Genomic DNA, 10,515 nt, shown 5'->3' with positions numbered 1-10,515 from the left:
TCACTTCCGTTAGAAAGAATTACACACCGGAGGATTGCAGGTGGTGTCCAAAAGAAAAACACCAAAGTTCACATTTTTACTGGACCGCAGTATCACGGGATTGAAGTGCCGTACCATGTTAAAATTGTATTTGGTTTTAAATGTGGTGTGCATTTACCTAGCTATTAAAAGTGTTCTTGGTTCTTCAGAGGTTCCGGATGCTAACGTAATAATCGGGCAGTGCTTCCAGTCTCCCATAAAATGGTATCACGATTGTCTATCTTACAGGAGCAAAAGATGTCGACTTTTTTAGCGACGAACAGTGGTGATGACGACGAAGTCGGTAAACGTGGCTCGGCAATGTGGTTTGGACCTCGGCTAGGAAAGCGGTTTGTGTGGATTCACAGATGACAGATGTTTAAGTCGCCGTCTAGCAAATTGTTTTTTTTTAATAATTGCTCGAAGTGTTTTGTGATTGTGGCTTAAACATCTGTTTAGTGTAATGGCTTTGGGTAGTTTATAACTATTTTCGAAATCTCAATACAGTACGATTCCATTCGAACTACACGACGACTTGCTGGATGAATTGGACTACAATCCACCGTTCTATTCCGGAGAATCACCCACCCGATTGGCAACGCAAATCAGCCAAGGAGCTCCGTACGTTGTGTTTTTGGTAACCGGACATCCTTTGAAGCCACAGCAGGTGTACTATCCGGTCACAGTACCTCGACTGAACCGACGTGATACCGGAGTGAACGAAAATCACTCGAGACCGCCATTCGCTCCCCGGCTAGGACGGAATCTTCCAATTTCTCCACGGCTGGGACGTTCTTTTAGCGGTGGTCCCGGGGATAGTTTCGTTTATTAGTTCGATGGAAAGTCCTCCAAAACGTTGCAGCAAATCATTTCTATTGGAGTTTTAAAACGGCTGGAACCCGAATAGAGAAGATGGGCTGGGATGTTGTCCGTGTGATCGGGAAATAGATTTTTGTGACTCAAGCATGTAAAATTTGTGCAATAACGAATACAGGTGTTAACAACAAATTGTGTTTTAATTCAAACAGTTCATGTTGCAGTTGTACAGGTAGATTATCGGATTGTTCAGTTTATAGCTAAACTTTTGTTTTTTTTTTTGTTTAATTCCGTCCCCCCGTCCCTGATACTGATCATCATTACCCTTAAGCCTAAAAGTAAAATTTTTGCTGCACACAAGCTTCGTAGCTATTCCGTTGTCTCCGTTCCAAGTTCGTCCTAAACTATTTTGGCTGGTACCTCGAAACAGGTGATCGATTTGGAACCCCGGCCTTGCAGTTCCCAGTGCACGGTTAGGCTCATCTTGGGATAAATTTCGAGTACGGGGAACTCTCGTCGGTACACCACAGGCACTCCAGCCTTCAGAGGACAACCGAGTTTAGTTTCACCGTCCTCGGCAAAGATGTAGTCGCATCCACTGGTTCCATCGACACCTACAAACGGCAACGGCAGGGACAGAACCTGGGCGTACACCGTCGTAGTCAGCGATTTGATGTCCTCGGCTGAATGAAATGAAAATTAAATTAGATCTGAACTAACTTTTAATACAGAAGCTACTCACTTGGTGTAAATTTCTGATTGATGGAAACCTTGGTTTTCCGCTTCAGTTTGCATGGTCCCTTGGCGCAATTGCTGATGTCAATCGTATTCTCCGTGACGGGAATTAAACTTTTGGTAGCTAGGAGAAAAAAAAACAGAAGCGTAAATTTTATTCCAGCGTTCTTCAAGGCGGAACGCTCTTATATAGGTTCTTACAAGGGCAAGCATTCACTTCCGTAGCGTCGGCATAGAGGTATAAACAGCTCACAACCAGAACAACAACGAACAGGGACTTCATTTTGACTTTGTTGTTTAACCTGGAAAAAAATGGGATACTATTCAATGATCGATTTTAAAAGACTTTCGCAGTTAAACTTAAACTTAGCAAAGAAATTCAAAGTCACTCATTGGCACAGAATACACACCAAAATGGAATCCTAATTTACTAATAAATTAACTGATAAACCGGTTTGAACCATCTTCTCTGTGTGTCCTCGAGATTCGTTTAATTTCAAATTCAAACACAGTGCATTTTTTTTTAGCGAATCCATTTATTTGTACCTAAAACAATGATCGTTCTCTACTGGATCTAACTCATCACCATGACCATGCACTAATTAACATAGTCTCGCGTAATGGATCTCAAGATATGGATTTTTGCACTTAAAAATACCTCAACTTGACCACGGGGCGCGTGCTTATCTAATGGTAACTCCACAGATTCCTCTTCTCAATGAGACCAATCGTTGCCATAGTTAGAGGTCATTTCTAGGCTGTTTGTATCTACAGTCATTCTATTACTCGGACGGTTTAGGCTATAATCAGCGATAACATCTTTGCGTGAACAATATTAGAGAAAAGAATTCGAAAAATTGTTGAATGATCTCAATTCAGTGAAGTAAAAAAAAGTCAGCCGACAAAATTTTTCTAGTCCCGTTCTATCAAAATTGCATTCAAGTAATGCTGACGTTTCACAAGACTGTTCGTGTGAAACGTGCTTTACCAGACGAAGCTAAGGGCAACATTAAATGTCTAGGATAACCACAGCCTACTAAGGTAATATCAATTAGCTATCGATAATCGATGATTGTTTACCGTGAATTGAATCGCAACGACGTCGAAATGAGTTCAGTGGATCTTGAGAGGTGAGGAAGTTTACGGTTGTCCATTCTCATGAACGTTTATCATACTGTAGCATTTTTCAAACAATTTTCTTTGTGCGCTTGTACAATGAATGACATTCATCTAAAAGTGCAAACCAAATAGGAGCGATAAGACTACTAGATCATTTTTCGCATTTCTGACGGTCAGTAAGCCATCTGTCAACTGTACGCTTTGACGAGAAATTTCGGAAGCTTCTGTACTCACTGAGAGTTAGTCATAAAAGGTTTCTTTTTTGTTCAAATGCAGGCATTCTATTATCTTAACGTAATATTCAGTTACATTTCGTCAATAAGTTTACTCTGCGTGGTACCGAAAAAAAACTTTTTCAAAACTCTTTACGTATCGATTTACACATCGTGATGAATATTGGTGAATATTGGGCGAGGTTAGAACATTTAGCCGGTCTTCAGACCTTGTCGATCTCAGATACGTTTTTGAGGCGACGCAATATTGAAAAAGACCGTTCATTTATCGCCGCTATTATCGGCAAAACTGCCAAAAAGCGAAGCATTTGGTAGACATTTTGAAACGCGTTTTCGTTACAAATATCAAGCTCTCCAACTTTTATATAATAAGTACTCTATTGTATATGGAACTTAATGGTGAAAAATCCTCCAAAGGAAGTAAACCTTTGTAAATTAATAGAGAAATAATTACAATTTTTACCAAACGTTTCATCATGCATTGCTTACTATTTCATTTGAAGTTATTTTGCTGGAACAAAATACTAAAATTTCGCGCCAAATTTTGATTAATTTTCACCTAGCTTCCAGCACAGAAAACAGATATACAGGCTGTGATAATGAACTGTGTTCAAAATTTGCTCATTCAGTGTGGCGAATACTTGTAGATGTCTCTGCGATCGACACGATTTTGGGCGCAGCATTCACATCACGACTCTATTTTTGGTAGTACATGCAATTCTCGTGAAATATCGTAACGAATAGTTGAAAAGATGGCGTCTTGTTTCCATCGTATAGCAAATTTGAAATTTACACAGGATTTAAAAAAATATTGTTCGCGTCTGTATATCTGTTTCCTGTTCTTCAAGGTTCCGTCCGATTACCTAAAGACACTGTTATAACCGGAGACACGCGAAGAGAAAATCCGTCAAACTGGGGGCCCGGCCACCGCACAATCGTTTTGTTGTTCGCTTACGTAACCAGGCTAATTTGATGATCTTCAAATGACTTTTGATTTCGAATTCAAAAACATTCATTCTGAAGTGAGCTGGTAATTTTGCTAAAAATCGTTTAGATAAAACGTGTACAGCTGCTCGTTTTTTTTTCGATATTCACATTAAGAACGTGACTGATGTAATGTTGGTTCAAATAGCTATTCCAGTTGACGAGTCTGTTCTGAATTTACTATTAAAATATACGTTGCAGAAAACAGCCATGAAGATTTACTAGTGAGATTCATTGACTGTGAAGATCACATTTTGCTCACCTGTAATGCAGGCGTTTCTTACCGTAGTAGATATGGCGGTAGGTACAAATCGGTATTATTCGTCGGATAAAATGTTGTTTGTGTATGTCAAGATGAATTTGATTTGATTTGAAATTCATTTCTTTAAAATCTCACTTAATAAAATTCATTGTCTATATTTTTAGCTTTGATTCTCTCGAAGTTTTCGACAAAGTATAATGTTGTTTTTTTTTGGGTGGTGCTGTTTTTCGTGTTTTGGATGGAAAGATCAAATGAGAGGAAAGGTTCAGAGCAACTCAATTAAAGAAAAAGTAGTCAAAAAATTGGTACTTTTTATTTTCTATGTATGCTAAATATGCTTATTTTAAACCAAAAATTTGATTGCCTCTAAGAATAGTAGAAATCAAAGACGTGTTGAGCAAGATCAAAGTTACGAACAAACCGCAAAAAAGTATGTTGCTTGCAATTTGTTTGTGAAATGTGAGAGCTGGATATCTTAATACTATGATGTCTTTGTTAAGGTTAAGTCAACGATTTTCAACACAAAGATTGCTCTGCTATTATTGTCCAGACATTTTCATTTATTTTGGATGGTCTCGATAGAGTTCTCAATGTCAACTAAACTAAACTTTTAAATTATTATGTACTTATCTGACTTATCTGAATTCATCTGCTGTTTGGTTGATAAAATTTAAGTGAATTATCTATAGGTTTTAATGTGATTTCTTTTGAATAAGATTTGAAGTGAATAACACTTGACATTGAAGTATCATGTCAAATGCGGTGATATCAAGTGTAAAACTCTCCAGCCCGACGTGTCGATTTTTATCAGTGTAGCCTGTAATTCCGAAATTGGTAGTCGGATCTAGCTGAAACTCAGGAAATTTTTATTGCTATGATATAGTAGGAACATTCATTTGAATCTAACTTTGTAAAAATTGATTTAGCTCAAACCTTGAATTCCATGAGAAAATTGAGAAAGGCAAAAACACAAAATTGTTTCTAAATTCGGCTCAAAACTGTTTCAATTTGTAGGTTATGTTCAGAATCAGATCTAATTGGCCCAAGTGGCACGTTCCTCTAGATAATTGGAGATTGCGTTGTGTTAGTTAATAGTCAAACGATCCGACTTCAGCTATAACGGTACCAATTTCCCGGTTCTGGAAATGGTGTTCAAAACTACAAACTCGATTCGATTTCACAGAGATGATTGGACCGATATAAACAAACTTATATTTAAATGTTCCATTGGCTCATAAAAAATTCCTGGATATTATTTGAAACCGACTTTCGGTTCCGAAGTGACCGCGTGATGAGTGTAGAAAATTTTTATTCAAAATGGCAGTTAAAGAAAACTGAAAACAATATTCCTCGGCGAACGATCATTATTAGGTTAAAGCCGGGGTAAAACGAACGATAAATAATCATAATAGACGACATTAACGCTTTTAGGTTCATGTTTAAAACACTGTGTTCTACTTTGCCGGCACCGATTGTCGGCTATCGACATTCGTGATTTAATGCGGCTGATTTAATTCAACTTGATGACATTCTGAATGATGTCACCATGACTGCGGATAAAGTAGGATTTACAAGAGTCAAGCGACAAACCGATGGCTCATTTTAATATCGAACTTATTCCGAAAATAATCAATACATTAAAAACGAACATTGTCATTTTTTATTCGGATTAACAGATGGAGCTAGTGTTTCCTTTCAAGATATTCGTCACTCACGTGAACACGACACCATGACACGCCAGCTTGTTGGTGTTGATCGTGTAAATTGTTTCGAATATGACTGACGTTGATCGCAAAATTGATAGAACGTGACGTGCCACTTAACATGTTACATCGAGCTAATCGCCATTGAATTCGAATCACCTTTTTCCCTTTAATGATCGAACACGCTGCTACTCACGGCACAACAACAACAACAACCCACTAAGTCACTGGAAAACGGCCGCGTTACGTTCGTCAAATCACTTTCTCTTTCGAAACTGCAGCGAAAACTTCTATGGTAGGGGGCAATCCAGCACAGTTGCTGCGACTCTCCACCGCGACGTAACACGACTGGACTTCTAGACGATTCGTAATGACTGGAGTTGCGATCCTCTAGCGCATTCCATTAAATACATTATCTGACTGCCGGTAGGCAGGTATGATGATGAGTTCGTTCTAAGGTATATTGTGTGTTGTTTTTTTTTCCTGCTAAACAAAGTTCCCATCCCATTCATTGCAGACGCAATTACTTCTCCCGGGTTGAGTAGAACTTTGTCTACCAACACTCGGCAACGCATGGAGAAACTACGCGATCGGTTAGTGACTGACGCATGAAACGTGAGTAGAATCTTGATCGAGAAACGGAACAAGAAAAAAAACACCGATTCTTGCTACAGAACCCTACCACGGTTGCGTACCTTTTCTTTTAGGGAGTTCCCATTTTGAAAAAAAAGTGTGTAATAAGCAGAGGAAAGGAGATTCGTCGAATAATAATGCGAAACGATCAGGTACAGGAGAAAAATTTTATGTTTGCCTGCAGTGTTGCAACAATTACATCCCTTGCCCGGCTCCCACGGGCTAAGGATTAGTGGGAAGGCTTATATATATATAAAGAATATCTGATAATGATTACTTGTTGGTAAGAGAAACATAAATCAATTTGAATCCGCCCTATTCTTAAGATTTACTGATGCAATAAAACTTTCCCAAACATAAAATTTGTTCGGCATTATTTTAACTGAACAGTCTCGGGTTACTTTGTTAGAGTGCACAGAAAAAAAATTCAACGCAACACCTGAAACGTACGTCAATCAGGCTTGCTATTCTGACACTAACATCAACACCCCTCACTCCAATAGTGTTGACAAATACCTGCTGATTGATCTGTCACTACCACACCATATCGATTCTTGCTACCTCAAAGATCACGTTCGATCCGTCAGGTGGCTTCCGAGTTTAGCTCGTCCATATGAATGAGGCACATTATTTTTTTCTCTCTCTCTTAGGCGATGATAATTCATTCCGTACATATTTGACGTTTGATCAATGGTGTTACAACGCAAAACAAAAAACCAAAACAAAATCAATCCTTTACTCACTTTTCACTCACGATCAGGCTGAAGGAAACCACTAGCTATACGAAACAAACCGCGTGACCCACGACAACGCTCTGGCACCGTTCGAATTCGTCTATCGTTCTGTGCAAAAGGCTACGCGAAGTCAACCTACCTACGAATTCGTCGCAGAAACTGACCCGAATGGGGGCCAGTTAGGCTCCGGCGTCGTTACAACCCCTTCTCCCGCCCCATCGACTCACGCATAGTAACGCCTAGCACAAAGCTCAACCGAAGATCTGACCGGTCTAATCGGGCGAGCAATCTTCGGACGCTTGTAAGCGTGGAAAATAAAATTAGCGATTAGGCTATCATATTCCTCAATTCGACAGACCCGTGAGACAAAGCACAGGCACCTTAGGTTAAAGTAGGCGATTTTTTTTTTGCATTACAATGCAAACTTCATTCGCCTTTGTTTGTCAACATTTGATTGCTGCGGAAGAGCAACTTTCGTGACAGAACTATAATGAATGGTAGCTTCGTATCGTGATCGTGAAGATTTGATTGGCCGATCCCACTGCTTGGGAGTGTTAGTGTCCGGTCCGGTTCATTTATATACTGCCATGCCAACGACTACACCAGTAACAAATTAAGTGATGCCTCAAGGTCATCCGGTTTATGGTTGATGAGATTCAGTATAGAGAGAAGAAACATGTCCGATTGTGCGCTTTAATTGTTGTAGAAACAGCAGACTAGTACAAAACTACTTTCAATCCATCTATCATCGATTTCTTCCATTTTTGCTTCATCACCTTAGTGAGGGTTGATTCGGAATACAAGAATGACATATTGTACCAATGAGTAAAAGTTTCATCACAGAGAAGAGGCATTAATGGCCCTTACACGATCATTAAAAGTGTCATTACTTAGTAATGACACTTCTGCTCAAACGCTCGTCATTACTGCATTACTGTACATCATTACTTTTTAGCATTACACGTTCATTATTAATGATGAGTATTTGTAACTACTCCAGCAATAGAAATAGCAATATTTTTATTTTCGTTTAGCTGAAAATAAATTTATTTGCCATTGAAACGTTAAGGGTAATGAAATAATAACAATTTAAATCTACACTTTGTCATTTTTTCGCGTATAGTTCTAAAAGTATTTAGCACTTCCACAAAAAATAAGAAGAAGAAATAATGTTGGTAATGATGGAAAATCCGCAATTCCATCATTACTGAACTCGTAGACCTTACACGATCATTAAAAGTGCCATTACTTTTTAGTAATGACACTTTTAATGATCGTGTAAGGGCCGCTATTGAACTCACAATAACAACAATTACTTCCGCCTAAAAATAACATCGATAGCTGCACGGTTATTTTTTATCATGTATTCCAATAATATACTCCTTACTTACCAAAAAAATGGAAGAGAGTCATGGAATCATTCGCAAAGTGAGGCGAATGAAAAACGTGTTGTCATCTTTCAACAGTTTTTTTTTTCTACGGGGGTCCACCTGTGTAACCTAAGTAACCACAAGCATTGGGGCATATTCAGGAGTGTTCTAGTTCTAGATGCATAATTTATGTCAGTTTTAAAATTTAAATCTAGAAACTATAACAAAATAAACTGGCAGCCCCAACAGCGTTTTATCTGTGTTTTAAATATAGGAAAAATAGAACGGCAATGTATACCAGTTTTAAATTTGAAAGTAGAACTGGTCGAATAAATAAAACTAAAACGGATTGCTAGGGATACGTTTGTTTCAGTTTCATTTACATTATAGACCACCCATATGAATCTTGCAGCTGCTGAATTTGCTCTTAGGCAATAGCACTTGGCTGGCATGAAATTAACACTAATAGGACATAAACGTCGACACGACCTGCTACTCGTCTATCAAAACTGTATCGTAAATTTAAGTACCCCTCACTAACTCGTAATGTCAAAACCTTAATGTTTTAAATCATGAAACTCGTTGAGCTCGGTCCCAATGTCAGAGATATCGAACCCCGGTTGAAAGATTGATTGTTGGAATGCTAGTGCATTAGCTGGGTACAGTGCGGTAAAATTTCATTTTCAATCGAATAATATAAGATGAAAATGAAATTTATGGCCGCTGACCGTCAGCATATCCCTACTAGGGTAACAGAGGTATTTTGGCCACTTCATATATTTTGGCCCACCTAACAAACTTTATCGATTTTATCGGATTTAATTGATGTGAAGTAACTCATGTTACATAAATTTGAAAGTAAACACATTAAATTACCTATTGCGGAAGGGTTTTTGAAAGATATTTCAACATTTGGTAGATATTTATTCAAAGTGGGCCAAAATAAAATCAATCCTGAAGTGGGCCAAAATACCTCTGTTACCCTAATTAATTTGACTTTTGCTGCCATTTTCAAGTGAAGCTCCTGGAATTCATCGTCAGTTGAATAATCGTACCTAGTCATTTGAAGTTTTGCTTGCTCAGTTTCGAGTGCCAGTTCCTTCATTGCCTTCGCTCTTGGTAGTAAGCAAGTTCGAACAAATAGAATTATAAATGGAGTAAAGTATTAAAAATGAAAACTGAAGGAGGAAACAATTAATTTATGTGTAATTTCTGTGATTGATATTTCAGTTATCTGGTTTGTTTTTCATCTATTATCTTAAACCAATTCGAATGTTTACATGAACCTCATTTGAAGGCCGCTCTCATACTATTGAAAGAGATATTTTGTTACTTCAAGAGATCAACTGACGGTGGTTAAACTGATCCTAGATTGAAGAGAAACGAGTGATGAACTGAATGCTGCCCGTTCGGGCTGTCAGTAAACATTGTATGTGTCAGATAGTGAAGTTTAATGCATTAGAGAGATCGTCAATGTGTTCCACATTCAGTTTCAATTGAATTGAATGAAGTTTTACTACACTGGCTGTGTATATACGATAGAAATGAAACGAAAAATTTAACTTAAACATTGATATTATCCGCAAAATTATTTACCGTTTCAATTTTATTATTTTGTAGCTTTATAGTTTTCCGTTCAATCTTCATATACAAGTGATGTTTTGTTTCTAGCTTGTGCACGAAAACTATAAAACAAATCATAATAGTACATAAGTGTATTTTATCTCATAGAAACAGAAATATGGATTTTTTTCCCCCGGTATTCGAAATGGCGTACGAGAGTTACGTTTGCGACTACGTAAGGCGATTCAATCTTACGTGATTTCTAGACGGGGCAGGAGATATCCTTGTAAATCGCTGGTTACTTACGAGATTCAACTGACGACGATGCGGCAATAGATGATAAGA

General features: G+C 38.1%; 2 protein-coding genes and 1 long non-coding RNA gene across 6 annotated transcripts; 2 read left to right on the top strand and 1 right to left on the bottom strand.

Moving 5' to 3' along the window:
• On the top strand, positions 1-1,026 carry LOC131435981 (PBAN-type neuropeptides-like). Its single transcript, XM_058604313.1, has 3 exons — positions 1-205; positions 268-368; positions 526-1,026. The coding sequence occupies exons 1-3, from the start codon at positions 116-118 to the stop codon at positions 848-850; spliced, it is 516 nt and encodes a 171-aa protein (XP_058460296.1). The 5' UTR covers positions 1-115; the 3' UTR covers positions 851-1,026.
• LOC131435990 (ecdysteroid-regulated 16 kDa protein) lies at positions 1,016-7,399 on the bottom strand. Of its 4 annotated transcripts, none has more exons than XM_058604336.1 (4): positions 7,247-7,399; positions 1,771-1,871; positions 1,577-1,693; positions 1,016-1,517 (listed from the first exon to the last, which is right to left on the bottom strand). In XM_058604336.1, the coding sequence occupies exons 2-4, from the start codon at positions 1,850-1,852 to the stop codon at positions 1,234-1,236; spliced, it is 483 nt and encodes a 160-aa protein (XP_058460319.1). In that variant the 5' UTR covers positions 1,853-1,871; positions 7,247-7,399; the 3' UTR covers positions 1,016-1,233. The 4 variants fall into 4 exon arrangements, with proteins under 4 accessions (XP_058460319.1, XP_058460329.1, XP_058460308.1 ...); XM_058604346.1 differs by lacking the exon at positions 7,247-7,399 and adding an exon at positions 6,067-6,236; XM_058604325.1 differs by lacking the exon at positions 7,247-7,399 and adding an exon at positions 6,030-6,235.
• Positions 6,190-6,865, top strand: LOC131436002 (uncharacterized). The gene is made up of 2 exons (XR_009230571.1): positions 6,190-6,328; positions 6,388-6,865. It is a non-coding gene; the product is annotated as an uncharacterized LOC131436002 (long non-coding RNA).
• Positions 7,400-10,515: the final 3,116 nt, after the last annotated feature.

Source organism: Malaya genurostris, chromosome 1 (genome assembly GCF_030247185.1).
Source record: "Malaya genurostris strain Urasoe2022 chromosome 1, Malgen_1.1, whole genome shotgun sequence".
NCBI classification, from domain to species: Eukaryota; Metazoa; Arthropoda; class Insecta; order Diptera; family Culicidae; genus Malaya; species Malaya genurostris.
Note: the sequence above shows the minus strand (reverse complement) of the source record. Positions and strands in the feature narration are given on the sequence as shown.